The sequence below is a fragment of the Bufo gargarizans genome, chromosome 1 (genome assembly GCF_014858855.1).
Source record: "Bufo gargarizans isolate SCDJY-AF-19 chromosome 1, ASM1485885v1, whole genome shotgun sequence".
Classification (NCBI taxonomy): Eukaryota; Metazoa; Chordata; class Amphibia; order Anura; family Bufonidae; genus Bufo; species Bufo gargarizans.
Genome location: NC_058080.1, coordinates 540,644,064 through 540,662,368, shown reverse-complemented (window position 1 = coordinate 540,662,368; position 18,305 = coordinate 540,644,064). Strand labels below are relative to the sequence as shown.

Genomic DNA, 18,305 nt, shown 5'->3' with positions numbered 1-18,305 from the left:
CTACCTTCCTTTTGTCAACACCCTTCTAATGACAAAGAATCCGCATTTCACTCTCTGCACGTTAGACGGGCAGTCTTAAACTATGTCACTGTGACGGAAGTCTGACAACTTACTAGTTCTCTTCGGAGGAAGATTTAAGGGCCAAAAAGCCTCCCGGTCCTCTATAGCTAGATGGCTCAAAGAAGCCATTAGTCTTTGTTACCAAATACAAAATCTTACATGTCCAGTCCACATTAGGGCCCATTCCACCCGGGCCATGTCCTCCTCTCAGTCTGAGAGAGCTGGGGCTTCTCTGGAAGAAATCTGTCGTGCTGCCACTTGGTCCAGCTTTCATACCTTTATAAAGCACTATCGCCTGGATCTTTCCAGATCATCTGATCTGTCCTTTGGGCGGAAAGTCCTCCAGGCTGTAGCCCCCCCTTAACTGATATATTTTTTATATCTCCTTGTATGCCGTCGTGATGATGCTATGGAAAAACCGGAATTAGTCTTACCGGTAATTCTGTTTCCATGAGATCATCACGACGGCACGTTATTCCCTCCCTATGATTTAAATCGTTTGACCTACTGGGTCTCTAGAAGGTATGGAGTAATACCTTTTTCACTGTTTTCCACCACCGGGTTGCTCTGTGTGATTTTAGGAAACACTGGTGTTGGTGGTGGGAGGAGGGTATTTGACCTTTCTCTGTTCCTGCCCCTACAGAGGTCAGGGGTCAATCTCCTTGTATGCCATCGTGATGATCTCATGGAAACAGAATTACCGGTAAGACTAATTCCGTTTTTTTATATGGGGGGCTCTGTGTGGTAATAGTATTATCAGGGGTATTATCTGTTTCTGCAGTATAGTATTGGGGAGCACAGCGGCACAGTATTGGGGGTACTAGGATGATTTGTCCAGAAGATGGGAGGATAATGGAAAAGTAATAAACTAAGATTTTTTTTTTTTGTTGTCAAATTGCAGAGACGGAAAATGGCGACAAAATGGTGGTCTGGTCTGAATAGAGAAGACGAGGACAGAGGACATCTACATCAAAGAAGACGTCACTGGATGTAAGAGGTATGGGGTGCTGTATTTCTGTAGTGATGGGATCAGGGGCGTAACGATCGCGGAGCGACCGCGAGGGGGAGGCGTGATATGGGCGTGACTGGAGGTGGAACATGGGCGTGGCTGGAGGCAGAACATGGGTGGGGCCTGGAAGGGGGCCCTTGATCTATTTTGCCCAGTGCCCCTGCGCACAGGCGCGTCTTCTGAACGTTGCCAGCCCCGCCCCGCCCCCAGAGCACTGCGCAGCTACGCAGGGGAGAAGGAGAAGCCGCCAGGGCCCTCACCTCAACCCACAGACAGACAGTGGTGCCCGACCAGTGAATATAAGCCCAAGGTGTGTGTGTCTCACTGCTGCCGCCCTGCTCAGTGCCCACTCCAGTATACCCTGTACTGTCATGTCACTCACTGTGCATGTTAACCATGTACTCTTAGTCAAAGTACAGGGTTAATATGCACAGTGATGTCACATACAGTACAGCCAGCCCAGGGTTAATATTCAATGTGACATCACATTACAGGGTTAATATGCACTGTGACATCTCAGTATAGTCAGGGTTAATGCAAAGTGTTAATATGCACTTTTTGAGAGTCGGAGAAACACGAACGCTGTATCTCTGTCTCTCCCATAAAGGTGAATGGAGGGGGTGTGCCGCCCTGAAGCCTGCCCCCCCCCCCCCCCGACGATCAGACATGTTATCTCCTAGCCTGTGAATTGAGAATATCTTGTGTTCGTCGGGGCCTCATGTTCTAGTTTCGCCTAAGGCCTCACAAAGTCTAGAACCGCCTCTGTCTGTATCCATGCCTCTTAATCTGAATTGCAAGTAATTTTCATATTTTTTTTTTAATCCTTACAGTTCTGATTAATAATAAAAACAAATGCAGATGCAGCAGGAGCACGAAGCCGGCATGCACGAGATGCGGAAGCTGATGTGCAAGCAGATGCAGAAGATGGAGGTGCTGCACCGCAAAAGGATGCAGGAGCTGTTGGACCTTCATGACCAACTAAAAAAATTGCCTTAGAGCCATGTTTGTAAATAAATATTTTCTTTCAGTTCTAACGTGTGCTTCTGTTTTTTAATACACTATCTTTCCCTGGAAGCCCTGCATGCTTCTCCACCTCCAGACATCTGCATTGTATAGGACCGGATTACTGTACGTTTTTCATGAACCTTCGCTTTGTGGGGCAAGTTTACCTGCATTTCTATGTAACTCGAGAACACATGGTGCCTTCAAAACAGACTACAAACGCCGCTCTGCTGGATGACAGTGTCTGTGCTCCCCGGTGCCTGTCAACCCCTTCCTGGTGATATCTGACCCGGGCTGTGTGACACTACCCCCCCTTTACCCGTGTGTAGCCAAGCATCACAGCTAAAGGCTTATTCAGCAGCCTGACCTGTGATCGATGATCCAGGCTGTGCACTGGAGGCAGCTGCCGAGCACCCCCGCCAGTAGCCGGGGACCGTGACAGAGTCATCACCGAGAGGAGGGGAACTGATCCAGGCGGCAGAGCTAGGGGCACTTCCAGACCAGGGCTGAGGCAAGCTGGCTCCTTACTGGCTTCTGTGCTCAGACGGGCAGAGGATGGCTGGGTGCTGCCGATGGCCGAAGCCCAGCGTGTGTGCGGCGCTGATCAAGTACGGCTGGGGCGAGCAGCGGTACCCATGCCTCCTCACAGACAAAAGGAGGATGGAAGAGCCGCTTCTAAACCCCGCCAGTCCTGCTGCCCTCTGTCTTGGAGGAATCAGCACACAGAGCGGCAGACTGCGTTACCTCAGTGTTCTTCTCCAGACTCGATGTGCCTGATATGGAAACTGAGAGCAGACCGATGCTGGCGTCGTGTGGATCGCTGTGTGCTGATTGGTAACTGAGAGGTCTATTTTCCAGTATGGTTTATGTATGGAGGGCAGTGTCCAGAGATCACACAGAGGACCATAGGGTACAATATACTAGGGCTGAAACGATTAATCAATTGAATTGAGTAATTCGACAACAAAAGCCAATATGGTCAAGTTCCCTTGCCATTTAATATAGACTGTTCCTACTAATGTTTAGGCACTACTGTTCTATAGCCTGTTATTGTAACAGGCTTAATGTGTAATGTTATATATATATATTTCAATAATAAGTTAATTGAATTAAAAAAAGGTTTAATAAATTAATGAAAGAATAGATAAATACATTCATTGATTGATAAAAATAAATTCATCGATAAATACATACATAAATTCATCAATAAATAAATTCATCAATAAATTTAGCAAAAAATAAATACATAAATTTAGCAATACAGAAATATATAAAGTCATCCCTAAATAAATAAATTTATCCATAAATATATACAGAAGTTAAAAAACAATGATGTTTTGGAGGGAAAGCCAAGGAGAGGGATTGACAAGGGACCTTTCAGCGCCCTGAACCGACTGCGGGAGCCAAGAAGTCACTGCCTATCCAGGACTCATTCATTTTGATAAATGTCAGTCTATCCACGGAGTCTCTGGACAGAAGGTTCCTTTTGTTGGTGACCACCCCACCTGCAGTGCTAAATGTCCGCTCAGATAATATGCTGGAGGGGGGGCAAGACAGTACCTCCAGCGCATACTGAGCGAGCTCACGGCAGGTGTCCAGCCTGGCAACTCAGTACTCTATGGGGTCGTTGGTGATCATGCTGTCGGAAGCACCGACGGACCCCATGTAGTCAGCCACCATGCGGGCCAGCCTTATCTCACCCATAATATCACCTGCTCGGCTGTAGGTGCTTGGGCCAGCGGCCTGCTGGGTGAGATGAGCGGGGAGAACTGGAGCGTGAGGCAGAGGGTTGGCCTGCTCCAGTTGGCAGAGCAGACAGCCCCGCAGGTGTTGCATACGGGCATCTGGCTGGCTGGGATGAACTGCACCAGTTTCCCCTTGAAGCGAGGGTCTAAAAGGGTGGCCAACCAAAAATTATCACTCTCCTTAATTTTTCTGACCCGGGGGTCCCTCCGGAGGCAGCGCAGCATGTGAGCAGCCATGGGGAAGAGGACAGCCCGCAGTGACTCTTCTTGGCTGCCCGGGACCAGGATGTCTTGGTCCTCCTGCTGCTGCTGCTCTCTCCCCCCTGACCAGGTCCAGACTCCTAGACGTCAACAACCTCCTCAAAAAATTCTTCCTTCTCGTCCTGGGCCTCGTCTTAGTGGAGCAGTGTTGCCGCTTCTTGCACCACCAAGGCAATCTCCCCAGCATTGAGCAGGCATTCTAGTGTCCTGTCCAGCAGGAACCCTATGGAGAGCACGTCATTATGGCCGACATGCTCGCTGCGAACCATCTTGGTTGCCTGCTCTAATGGGGCCAAAACATGGCAGACCGGGTGTATCTGCCCCCACTCCGCATTGTGATGTAGGGGAGTGGGTGTGATGGCCCAGAAGTGCCTTGGTCCAGCAGGTACTCTTTCACCGCTGCCCCCACAACCTCTCCAGCATGTGTAAGGGGGAGTTCCACCGCGTCACACTGTCCACATACAGCCCATGAGGTGGCAGGCTGTTGTTCTGCTGAAGTTTGGACAGGGGCGCGTGGCAGTTGGGGAGCATCGGAAGTGGCAGGCAATCCTCCATACCCTTTGTACAATGTCACTCAACCTTAGGTATGTGCGTAGGAACTTCTGTACCACAAGGTTGAGGACATCTGCCATGCAGGGCACGTGTTTTAAACTGCTAGCATGGAGGGCGGTGAGGAGTTTGCTGCCGTTATCACAGACAACCATACCTGCCTGGAGCCTTCGGGGTGTCAGCCACTTGTAGACCTGAGCCTAAAGGGTGGCCAGAACATCAGGTCCAGTGTGTCTCCGTTCCCCTAAGCTCACAAGCTGGAGCACGGCCTGGCAGCGGACTTGCCCCACACTTGTGTATCTACGGGGATGCTTGCTGGGGGGCTCAGCAGCGGTGAAGACAGTGGCTTGAGGGAGAGCAGCAGTTCTCCCCTGGACACCCCGGGGCGGCATCATAAACTGAGATGTCGCCACATCTGATGATCCCTTACCGGCGCCTCGGAGGGACACCCAATGGGCTATAAAACTGATATAGCGTCCCTGGCCATGTCTGCTGGTCCAGGCATCCATTGTCAGATGCACCCTGTCGATGACAGCATGATCCAGCGAAAGGGATACATTCTGCGCAATGTGCTGGTGTAGGGCAGGGACGCCGGTCCTGGGAAAGAAATGGAGGCTGGGGACACGCCCTCTGGGTTGAGCCTGCTCCAACATCTGCCGAAATGGCTTGCAGTACACAATATTGAAGGGCAGCAGATGTTGGGCGATAACCCTTGCCAGGAGCCCATTGAGTGAACGCACCCATCAGTCACCGGGTACATAGGCCGTGGTGCGTTCAAATGCCTCGGCGACCGATGGCTGGCGCCGGACAGCAGTGCAAGCAACAGAGGAGGGTGCAGAGGTCTGGCTGTCGGTACCAGTACCTCTAGGAGAAGGAGTGGGGGAGTGGGAATTAGGGCTGCAGTTAACGATTATTTGAATAATCGATTAGTTGCCGATTAATTTCTACGATTAATCGGGAAAAATGACAAAATTACAAAACAAAGCGGTTTATATGATTTTACCTGAAAAATTATGTTCAAAGGCCATATTAAAACAAATTGTGGATGGCACTGTTATCGGGGGGATCTGTGGGTGGCGCTGTTATGGAGAGGGGGATCTGTGGGTGGCGCTGTTATAGAGAGGGGGATCTGTGGGTGGCGCTGTTATAGAGAGGGGGATCTGTGGGTGGCGCTGTTATAGAGAGGGGGATCTGTGGGTGGCACTGTTATAGAGAGGGGGATCTGTGGGTGGCACTGTTATGGAGAGGGGGATCTGTGGGTGGCACTGTTATGGAGAGGGGGATCTGTGGGTGGCACTGTTATGGAGAGGGGGATCTGTGGGTGGCACTGTTATGGAGAGGGGGATCTGTGCACTGTTATGGAGAGGGGGATCTGTGCACTGTTATGGAGAGGGGGATCTGTGCACTGTTATGGAGAGGGGGATCTGTGCACTGTTATGGAGAGGGGGATCTGTGCACTGTTATGGAGAGGGGGATCTGTGCACTGTTATGGAGAGGGGGATCTGTGCACTGTTATGGGGAAGGGGATATGTGCACTGTTATGGGGAAGGGGATATGTGCACTGTTATGGGCATAACAGTGCACATATCCCTTTCCCCATAACAGTGCACAGATCCCTTTCCCCATAACAGTGCACAGATCCCTTTCCCCATAACAGTGCACAGATCCCCCTTCTCCATAGCAGTGCCATAGACAGATTTCCCCCTCCCCATAGCAGTGCCATAGACCGATCCCCCTACCCATAACAGCCCCGGCCCTGCTGCTCACAGCAGACTAATCACTCACTGCATCTTTATTTTACCTTACAATCGTGACGCTCCAGTAACAACTAACAGGCAGAGAGGAGGGCGGCGTAACGTCACTTACTCACGTGACGCACCTGCTCCGCCCACTTTATGAATGAAGGAGGAGTGACGTTACGCCGCCCTCCGCTCTGCCTGTTACTGGAGTGACAACGAATCCAGTTATCGATTATTATCGATTACATCGATTAATCGTTGCAGCCCTAGTGGGAATGCATTGTTGGAAGGGGGTGGGGTGGCTGCAGGACAGTGGCAGGAGCTGCTGTCCCCTGCGCACTGCTGCGACCACCCTGCATCTGGTTCCACTCCGGCCAGTGGTTGACTCTCAGGTGCCGGGTAAGGGCAGTGGTACTCAGCCGAGCAACAGACCTCCCTCTCCTCACCCTGGCATGGCACAGCTGACAGATGGCGATTGTCTGATCATCTTCTGCCAGGGTGAAGTAAGCCCAAACAGGCGACCTACGCACCGACCTCCTGTCAGATGGGGTGGTGCTGACTTGCGCCTGTTCGGGCTCAGCATGCACAGGTGGAGACGGCACCTCCTGCTGCCATTACCAGTGTAGCCCCTGCCACTGGGCTCCCTGGTGACCTGCCGCACTGTTTGCCTCGGGTGCCTTCCTTCCTTATCAGTGCTGCTGTCACCTGACAAGGGAGGTCACCCTCCTCTTTGACGCCTGCATTGTCAGACCCAAGGTCGACCAGTGGTGGACTGAGGGAAACAGCAGACGTGGAGCCCCTGACCTGGCTCCGCTGTCCCCCAGGCGATGCCTGGGTCTGACTAGGTGCGGGGGTTCTGTGGCTGAAACCACCCACACAAGTTGGAAGGGATGTCACGCCCCCCAAAAAATCTAATGAGGTGGATGCCCCTGCCAGCTGCACCCGTCTCTCCGGGAGTAGAGGAGCAGCCCCGTGCTGGCAGCTGTCCAGCACTGGAACCGGCTCCCCTACCACAACCACAGCTGCCGGCACACCCACTCACGATCAGCACACAATGTTTTTAAACACAAAAAAAAATAGAAAGAAAATATAGAGGGAATTTGGGCTAACTTTATTGGGTTTGGGAAAATGGGACAAAAATGAAATAAAATGGACACAAAACCCTAAGACAATGACAGAAAACCAGACAGCAAAAGACTTTTGTTTTGTTTTTGTTTTCTTCACAGACAAACAACGATGACAATAATCTCTCCCTAGCACACAAAACCCTAAGGCCCCTTTCACACGGGCGAGATTTCCGCGTTGTTGCAATGCGTGAGGTGAACGCATTGCACCCGCACTGAATCCGGACCCATTCAATTCTATGGGACTGTGCACATGAGCGTTGGTTTTCACACATCACTTGTGCGTTGCGTGAAAATCGCAGCATGTTCTATATTCAGCGTGAAAATGTTCAGCATGTTCTATATTCAGCGTGAAAATCGCAAGCAAGTGCGGATGCGGTGCGATTTTCACGCACGGTTGCTAGGAGACGATCGGGATGGAGACCCGACCATTATTATTTTCCCTCATAACATGGTTATAAGGGAAAATAATAGCATTTTTAATACAGAATGCATAGTACAATAGGGTTGGAGGGGTTAAAAAGAAATAAAAAATTTAACTCACCTTAATCCACTTGCTCGCGCAGCCCGGCTTCTCTTCTGTCTTCATCTTTGCTGTGCACAGGAAAAGGACCTTTGATGATGTCACTGCGCTCATCACATGGTCCATCACATTATCCATCACCATGGTGATGGATCATGTGATGAGCGCAGTGACGTCCTCAAAGAAGAAGACAGAAGAGAAGCCGGGCTGCGCGAGCAAGTGGATTAGCATATTGTACTATGCTGGGAAAATAATACAGTCTACACAACACCGAACCCAAACCCGAACTTCTGTGAAGAAGTTTGGTTACCAAACATGCCGATTTTTCTCACGCGCGTAGAAAACGCATTATAATGTTTTGCACTCGCGCTGAAAAATCGCGCATGTTCCCACTACGCACCCGCATCTTTTTTTGCAACGCCCGTGTGAAACCAGCCTAAGACAGTGACACTGAAACAGCTAGCAAAATTATTATTTTTTTTTTTCACAGACTAACAAAGATGATAATAATCCCTCCCTACACACAAAACCCTAAGACAGTGACACTTAAATAGCAAGCAAAAGACTTTTTATCAGCTACATTATTCACTAACTAAGCTACACTGAGTATCTCTCACCAACTAACTATCTGTATTATATAAGATATATATGAGCTATCTAATGTAATGAGTCTGACACAGCAAAGCACAACACTCCTCTCTCTCACACAACTGCAAAAAACAGCAGAAAATGGCTGCTGGGGAGTTTCTCATATAGTAATGGGGGTAGGCAACTTTCCTATTGGTTGCTAGGGATGTTGCTAAGCTCTGACAAAGATATTGCAGCCTTCTCATTGGCCCACAAGCTAGAAGCAGTGAGGGATCATGTGTACTGTTAAAAAAAAAAAAACTCTAATATTCGCGATTACGACTATATAGAACTTTATTATGCGAATTGCGAATTCTCAAAGTGCCGATATTCTCTATAAAAATTTGCAATACAAATATTCAACACTAATAACGAGCTGGCGAGATACAACTCAATTACATCCAAGGTGAAAAGATTATATTCTAATATATCATTCACACCAGTTGGCGAGACACAATTGAACTATGCCAAGGTGGATATACTGCATACCAAAGAAATACATACTGTTCATTCTCCAACAATTACTGTGCATTTGCATATAATCATTTTGAATTATGTTTACCAAGTATTTTGCATTTTAATTTGTATTTCTATTTGTATTATAGGACATGATATCAGCCGCAAGGGCCCCACGAATTTACAATATATATCATTAAGTGTTCACATATGGTTATTACAGGAGGATTGCCATACAGAGACGTATATATTATAACCATTTTAATGACCATGTTTAACTTTCAGCTGTTGGTTGAAGGATTATTTACAAAAGATAGACATATGCAAAATTATTATTTTTGTTTTATGGAAATAATACCAGTTCTGATTAAATGGTAAAAAAAAATAAAAAATTATATATATATATATATATATATATATGAGCAAAGGGAGCAATCTATGTATATAAAAAAGGACGTATGTGTCTATATATATATATATATATATATATATATATATATATATGTATGTATCGCGAAAACTCAAAAACGCAACCATCCATTTCAAAGAAACCTGGTATACACATCCCACATCCCAGCTACCTAGAAAGAAATGTTGCCGGGGTCTTAGATCTGCATTAGCCAATAGAAGCCTGCAAGCCTGCACTGCCATTTACACGGTCACATGTCCCTTATTAGCCAATAGAAGCTTGCAGGTCCTACTCCAGGTTGCAATAACAACTGATCACAGGTTTTAGCAGTTCGCAGGTCCTTAAATATTGAGTCATCTGACGTATGACGGCACAACTACACTGCTACATGCATGGGGGCAGGGGCCACTATTAAATGGACAGCCCCTGTGGAGTTCACTGTTAAAGGGGCGGATGCTGTGGAGTTCACTGTTAAAGGGGCGGATGCTGTGGAGTCCCCTGTTAAAGGGGTGGGCGCTGTGGAAGTCACTGTTAAAGGGGCGGCCACTGTGAAAGTCACTGTTATTTAATATAAAATAGCTATAAATTAATACCCGAGCAACGGGTCATCAGCTAGTAATGATAATAACAATACATTAGTAAGTGCCTTGTATTACCTTTTTCTACATAATAAATGCTATTTGCTGAAGTGACAACCCCTTTAACAGTAGTACCCCCCCCCCCCCCCGTACACACACATACAAACACTCCAACACACATACAAACACTAAAGCTGCAGTCTTTGAACCTCATATATGCTATTGGCCCTGCCACTATGATGTCAGTGCAAAAGAGTAGTTTTACCTAGGAATCTGATTAGTGCACACAATGATATGATGACAGTGATGCCACAGCACCTGGATATTATACACTGAAAGAATAGTGCAAGAAAAATATTACACTATAGGGATAATAAACCTAGTGATGTCCCAGTACATGCTTAATAAACTATGGAGTGACTGTACATGGATAATATACACCGTGAAACACAGAACAGGGATGATAGACACAGTGAAATCTTATCACAACCTGCAATCTTGCTAATCACTAAGATATTTTCAATGTGCTGACAATTTCATTTCAAATTGCCTCCATGAAAACAGACTTGGGAAAAATCATGTGAGTAAATAAGCAACAGTTGGGTGTGGCGAACAGGATATATCATAGGAGCTGAACCCAAGATTGCTTCATTGTCAGTTTGTTTCCCAGACTGAGAACAGTCCCTCAGTTGCCTTGTATCCATTCTCGAGGATATCTTCATCATGCCTGTATTCACGCTGTACACTAATATATGCCACAGCGCAATGCCCCAGACCATCATGACTGACTTGTGGAAGCTTTTTGAACAGACATTAGATGTACCAGCTAAGGTAATATATACAAGTTGTTTTTTTTTTTTTACTGCCATACTTAAAGGGTATTTATCATGTAGACAAAGTTAATACAAGGCACTTACTAATGTATTGTGATTGTCCATGTTGCTTTCTTTGCTGGCTTGATTCATTTTTCAATCGCATTATACACTGCTTGTTCCTAGTGGTTACAGCCACCGCTACCTATGCATGGTCCCACCACCTGATGCATTTTCCTATAGTGTGCAACCACGGCAAAGTGGTGGCCATAACTCCTGGAAACAAGCAGTGTATGGACAATCACAATACATTAGTAAGCACCTTGTAATAGTAAGTGCCTTGAATTTATTATGAGGGGAAAAGTCAGTTTTGCTTGAGTCTGTGTTGGAGTACTTTACCCCACATTTATCAAATGTTTCATGTTACTTGATAAATTTGTCTTATCCTTAGACCTGACACTTGTATAGAAAAGCTCCTCCAGTTTTTCTACTCCACCCTCCTCCTGGAGTGAGATTGCGACTTAAAAAATAAATAAAAGTCTCAATGAGTGAAACTCATTAACACAGCTACACACACCCACATTACAAAGTGGTGTAAAATGCAAAAAAGTTGCAAAATTTTGCGCAATCGCAATTTTTTTTTTACTTTTTGACGCCAGAATTCTGGAGTTAAGGTATGATAAATCAGGGTCTTTGTCTACTTGATAAATTCCATTTGCCTAAGTGAGACAACCCCTTTAAGTTAATTAAGTACTTATTCCATGTATAGTTCTTGGTGCATGACTTTCTATGGAAAGTATTTACAACTAGTAGTGGTAAGAACCAGCATGTAGTGCATGGAAATAATTTGCAATTTAATTTCAAACATATATCAGAATCTCTTTATTTTTATTACCGTAAAGAATATTCTAACATATTACAGTTTAAGAGCTGATATGTCCCGTTTCAAGGTAACAATGGAAGTATTACTCTGAAGAAAGAAAAAACAAGCTGGAGTGCCTAAAGTGAACCTGTCACCACGAAGTGCAGTACAATCTGCAGGCAGCATGTTATAGAGCAGGAGAAACTGAGCAGATTGATATATTATTTAAGGGAAAAGATTCAATAAAACTTGTAAGTTCTACATTTAAACCGCTGCTCTTTCTGACTTTAGCTGTACACAGGGGCTGTCTTATAAGTAACTGATAGCATTATCTTTGTAAATTGTGTATACAGATAGCTGTCAATCACCCCCCACCCGTGTACAACTGAACTCAGAAAAGTAGAGATGTAATGGGGTCATTTATTAAACTGGTGTAAAGTAGAACTGGCTTAGTTGCCCATAGCAACCAATCAGATTCCACCTTTCATTTTTTGACAGGTCCTTTGTAAAATGAAAGGTGAAATCTGATTGGTTGCTATGGTCAACTAAGCCAGTTCTGCTTTTCACCAGTTTGATAAATGGCCCAATAAATGTATAACTTACAGGTTTAGATTAATATTTTTCCACAAAGCTATATAGGAATCTGGTCAGCTACCCTTGCCTGCAGTTTGCAGTGTGTTGTGGCAACATGTTTTCTTTAAAATAGCTATCTAGAGCTTAAAAGGGTTTTACAAAATTTTAATACTGATGACCTATAATCTGGATAGGTCATCAGTATGTGATCGGTGGGTGTATGATATTAGGATCCGAGCCAATCAGTTATTTGAGAAGGCAGCAGCACTTGTCATAGTGCTGCAAGCTTCTTGCTGCTTTCCCCAGGCTGAGAGACAACATACTGCCTTCTCACTGCTTACCAAGCAATTGTAAAGTAGCTGTGCTTGGTATTGCAGCTCACTTCTATGGGGCTGAGCTGCGCCTAGGCCACATGACCGATGAATGTGTTGTCAGTTGGCCTAGGGAAAGTAGTGAGAAGGCTGCAGCTCTACTGAGAGCCCCGCTGCCTCCTTAAACAGCTGATCGCAGGGGTCCCGGGTGTCAGACCCCCTCTGATCAGATACTGATGACCTATCCAGGCAAAAAAAAGAGGAGACCACCCAGACTCCAGGAACAGCTATTAAATCTCTTGATTGCCCTAGGAACCTCCTGGAAGGATGCCCTCTCAAAACATTTTCTGTGCATGGCACTGGGATGCTACATCCTTAGACTCAGCCTCGGGACACAATTTTGGGCTATTTGTTTTAGTCCCTGCAGCAACAATCTTTCTGCCGGCAGTACCCTTCTACTTACAACACCAGCATTTCTTTGTTTTTTTTTACTTTTATGGGCCAAGTAGAGGGCAGTAAGGATGAGGGAAGCCATAAGCAAAGCCAGAGGACTAATAGTCTTGGGAGCTGCCTGCTTGTGTTCTGTTTTCAGAGGCAGAGGAGGAAGCTCTTTGCCATCTTCTCAGATGGCTGCAGACTGTTTGCAGGAACCAATGTGAAAATGACCATGGAGAGACCAACTTTTCTTCCAGTCTCTTCAGGGATATTCCTCAACATGCCTAGAGCTATTTTCCAGGAAGCATTGGGAGGAACTATTTTCCCAGTGTATGGTAGGTGAAATATAATTGTTGCTATGGACAATCGAGCAGTCAGCCAACAAATGAGAAAATGTGTGTTGATTAGAGATGAGTGAATTTTTCAAAAATTCGATTCGGTCGGTTCACCAAATTTTCCAAAACGATTTGAATTTATTTGCGGCGATTTAAAAACAGCTATTTCTTGGCTGCAGAGAGCCTGTATAGTGGTGTAGAACACTATGCCTTGCAGTAACCTGCATAGGGAGTCTGCTGTGGTACTGAAACTATATTGTGAGTCTCCCTTTGAATCCAGAGGAAAAAAAGAAGGCTGGTTTGAGAGCTGCATTTATACAAGCAGGCAAATAACGGGAGTTTGTGAGCGTTCGCGCGTTTGAGTTCAAGTGTGTGTTTGTATTAAGTGTGTGACTTTATATTGCGTGAGGGAGTATCTGTGAGAGCTAAATTATTTGTGTGCATTGCTGAGTGGCTATCCCTGACTTGTATAATGTGACTTGATTTGCTGCCAGGTTTATTGCATAGCAGCTGAGAGTATACTGTGATTACATTTAATTTATCTTCTTTCTCCAGGGTGTTGACCAGGTGAGTAATTAGGGTGAGGCTGTCTAATTAGGAGAAGTTAAATAGCCAGCTTTGAGGGTAGCTCAGTCCTTTGAATCCAGAGGGAAAAAAAAGCAGGCTGGTTTGAGAGCTGCATTTATACGAGCAGGCAAATAACACGAGTTTGTAAGCATTCACGTGTTTGAGTTCAAGTGTGTGTTTGTATTAAGTGTGTGACTTTAGATTATGTGACTTGAAATTCAGGGACTTTAGGAGGGGACTACAGTAAGTTAGATTCTTATCACTGCACTATATTGTATTTTTCTCTTTTCTTGCGTAATCCCCATTTAGTGTGTGTTCCATTATTGACAGCGCAGTCCAGTGCACATCTTGTCTAAAGTATGCAGTCCTAGAACAGACGTTTCAGGGTGTATATCTTTGTTCAAAATGTAAGAAAATTGCCCGTTTGGAATCGCACATTGAGTATCTAAACGGGCGGATATCAACACAGAGAAGCGTTGATAATTTGGAAAACAATAATTGCTTACCGGTAATTGTTTTTCTCGATACCCATGACGGCACCCATGCGAGGAGGACCTCCCATCCGGGACAGGAAACCTGAGGATATAAAAATGTTCACACCCCCACCACACCTCAGTGATTGTGATTACCGGTCTCCGGAATGTGCCAACACCACCAAAGCAATAGAAGAGATTTGACAAGAGATATATATATATATCCGTATCTAGAAAACTAATCGTTTTTTTGTTTTTTAATAGGGAGGGAAATTTTGGGGGTGCCGTCATGGGTATCGAGAAAAACAATTACCGGTAAGCAATTATTGTTTTCCCCTCCCCCATGACGGCACCCATGCGAGAATAAAATATATATCAAATTTTAGAGAGGGACAACGGCCTGAAGAACCTTTCTCCCGAAGGCCGCATCCTCACTGAGATTAAGCCTATAATGCTTGAAAAAAGTATGTGGGGTGCTTCACGTTGCAGCCCTACAAATCTGACTAAGGGAGGCGTTAGCCCTCTCTGCCCAGGAGGTGGCCACTGACCTGGTGGAATAAGCCTCCAATCCCTCCGGAGTAGGGAGCCCGAGGGAAGCAAAGGACAAGAGGATGGCTTTCTTAACCCATTTGGCTAAGATTCCCTGGTAAATCCTGCAGCCTTTCAGGCTACCCTGATATTGAATGAAGAGATTTTCGTCCACTCTCAAGGGAGCGGTAGATTCCAAATAGAAGATTAAACACCTCCTGACGTCTAGACAGTGGAATTTCCTTTCCAACTGGTTGGCTGAATATGGACAGAAGGAGGGAAGGACTACGTCCTGATTCATATGAAAATTGGAAACTACTTTAGGACGGAAGGAGGGAATGGGTATAATGATCACTATCATCCAGAATAGAAGTGTACGGCTGGAAGGCAGAAAAAGCCTGGATCTCTGAGACCCTTCTTGCCGAGGTGATGGCTATTAGAAAGGCCAGTTTACAGGAAAGGGTCTCCAAGGATAAATCCTGTAATGGCTCAAAAGGATGCTGGGATAGGGCCGTAAGGACTGAATTATGGTACCACGGAGGAGTAAGGGGCCGCAACGAGGGATGAGCTCTGGAAGCAGCATTCAAAAATCTCTTCACCCAGGGGTGATCGGCTAACCTGCAGTCAAAAAAATAACTCAGTGCTGCCACCTGGACTTTCAAGGTGAAAGCCTTAAGCCTCTTTTTTAAGCCTGCTTGTAGAAAATCTAGAATCCTAGGTATTTCAGGCTCCTTAAGGGGGTCAGGAGTGAAACCCAGGAAGGTAGGGGAAAAAAAAACAGACTTTCAGGTATTTATTGGCCGTGGATTCTTTCCTGCTCTTAAGTAGGGTGGACACCACTTTGTCTGACAGGCCCCTGTCTAGCCAGATGTTCCTCTCAACCTCCATGCTGTGAACTTTAGAGTATCCTGGTCGGGATGGAAGGGGGGACCCTGAAAGAGAAGATCCTTCCTTGGTGGCAGAGGGAAGGGAGGGAGGCTAACCTCAGGAGCGCTGAAAACCAAGCCCTCTTGGGCCAATATGGAGCTACTAGGACTATGGATACCCTTTCCCATGCTACCTTGTATAACACCTGCGGGATGAGACAAAAGGGAGGGAAGGCATAGCCATCCTCCTGGCTCCAATCCTGAGCCAGAGCATCCACCGCTGTCGGGTAGTCTAGGTGGTTGAGAGAGAAAAAAATCTCTGTTTTTCTGTTGGAACGGGACATGAAAAGGTCTATCGAGGGGACCTCAAATACCTGGACTATCTGAGAAAAGGACTCGTGGTTCAGACACCACTCCCCCTGTCTTAAGTCTACCCGGCTGAGAAAGTCTGCTATGGAATTGTCTTTCCATTTCAGGTGGACTGCTGAAAGAAAGAGGCTTCTGTCTTCCGCTACCCTGAAAATATCTTGACAGAGGAGGAGGAGAGACGGGACTCGTGTGAAATTGGAAGACTGTCTTCTGGTCGTTAGATCCCATCTCCCCTGCCAACATCTGTTGTCTGAATGTACGCCCCATCCCCAGGGACTGGCGTCTGTCGTTATAATGGTCTGTGTCTGATAACCCCACTGGTTCCCTATCGACAGATAATCTGGGGACATCCACCATATCAGAGACGCTCTTGCTCTTGAGGACAGATGGAAATTCTGATCTAGTTAATCCTGAGACCCGTCCCATTTGTACAAAATGTCTGTCTGCAGCTCTCGAGAATAGAATTGTGCATAGGGAACTGCTGGAATGGCCGACATAATTCAGCCTAGAACTGCCATAGCCTCCCTGAAAGAACATTGGTAGGATAGGAAGAGATCCCTCATCACCTCTATTGTCTTGGCCACTTTGTCTGGAGGAAGGAAGCTTCTCTGAAGTCTGGAGTTTAACGGTATTCCCAAAAATACACAGCTCTAAGAGGAGGTTAGACATTACTTTTTCCAGTTTATTTTCCACCTCAGACTCTGTAGAGTGTTCCATACAAATAAAATGTCTTTCCTGAGTTGTTCTTCTGAATGGGAAAGAATCAGAAAGTCGTCCAAATATGGTACTAGAGAGATGTTGTTCATTCTTAGAAATGCAGCGACCTCTGCCACGATCTTGGTAAAGACCCTTGGGGCTTGAGAAACTCCAAAGGGGAGAGCCTTGTATTGGAGATGCCACCATTCCCCTTTTTCCCAAACTGCTGTACGTAGAAATCTCTGGGAGTTCGCCTGTATAGGGACGTGGTAATAAGCGTCCTCCAAGTCCAAGGTCACCATCCAACACCCCTGGGAAAGGAGATTCACCATGGATTTTAATGTCTTCATCCTGAATCTCTTGTATCTCAGAGATTTGTTCAGAGACTTGAGATTCATGATGAACCTGAAGGAGCCATTGGGTTACCTTACAAGAAACAAGGGGGAATAAAATCCCTTGCCTCTTTCTGCACTGGGTACCACTTCCATTACTCCTTTCTCCAGGAGGGTAAGTACTTCCTTTCCCAGGGCTTCTCTTTTTTCTCTGTCTTGGGGACAGACGGTCTGAACAATGAAATCTGCAGGTAAGGACTGGAATTCTAGCCGGAACCCAATTTTTATAACATTCAGAATCAAACAATTTTTTGAGATTGTGGTCCAGGCCAGGCAGGAAATAGGCAAGTCTTCCTCCTATCTTGGCTTCTGGCTGTCATTGGGACTTATCCTTTCCTTTATTGTCACTGGATTTGAAGAGAAAACCTTCCCGACTTTCTGGGAAATCTCTCTCTCTCTCTCCCCTGGACCTCTGTTTACTTTCTTAGATTCTTAAACCCTGATTGGCGCCATCGAAAAAAAAAGGTCTTTTTTGTAGAGTAGGGTAACCTCTTTTTATGTCTGAGGCCTTCTCTAGAATTATCATCTAGCGAAGACCCAAACAGCCTAAGACCTTCGCAAGGGAGAGAAGCAAAGGCAGGCTTTAGACCCTTGATCCCCCTCCAGGGTCTTAACCTAAATGTATGCCTGGCAGCCGCCTGGCAGCATTTGAAAGGGTGGCTGCCCTAGCCGGAAAATCGGACAACATCTGTGGAGGCATCAGCCAGAAAGTCCTCTGCTTTGTGGAAAGTCGGGAGGGAAGCTAGTAAATCCTCCCTAGGCGTTTTATCTTTAATATGGGATTCCAATTGGCCCAACCAGAGTTTTAGGGATCTAGAAACCCATGAGGCTGCAATAGCGGGTCTGAGGCTTGTGGATGCGCTTTCCCAAGATCTCCTGAGGTACACGTCCGCTTTTTTGTCTAGCGGGTCATTCAGGCCCCCAGATCCTCAAAGGGGAGATCCGCTCTTTTTGCTATTTTAGCCAGAGGAGCATCTACTTAAGGGGCTTTATCCCAGACGTGG

General features: G+C 46.1%; 1 protein-coding gene across 1 annotated transcript in view; it reads left to right on the top strand.

The window, feature by feature from the left end:
- Positions 1-10,745: 10,745 nt before the first annotated feature.
- LOC122924434 (macrophage migration inhibitory factor-like) overlaps positions 10,746-18,305 on the top strand; it is a 44,112-nt gene continuing 36,552 nt past the window's right edge. The window contains exon 1 of the mRNA XM_044275530.1: positions 10,746-10,913. Coding sequence (XP_044131465.1) covers positions 10,806-10,913 — 108 coding nt within the window. The 5' untranslated portion in view covers positions 10,746-10,805. The remainder of the gene's footprint in view (positions 10,914-18,305) is intronic.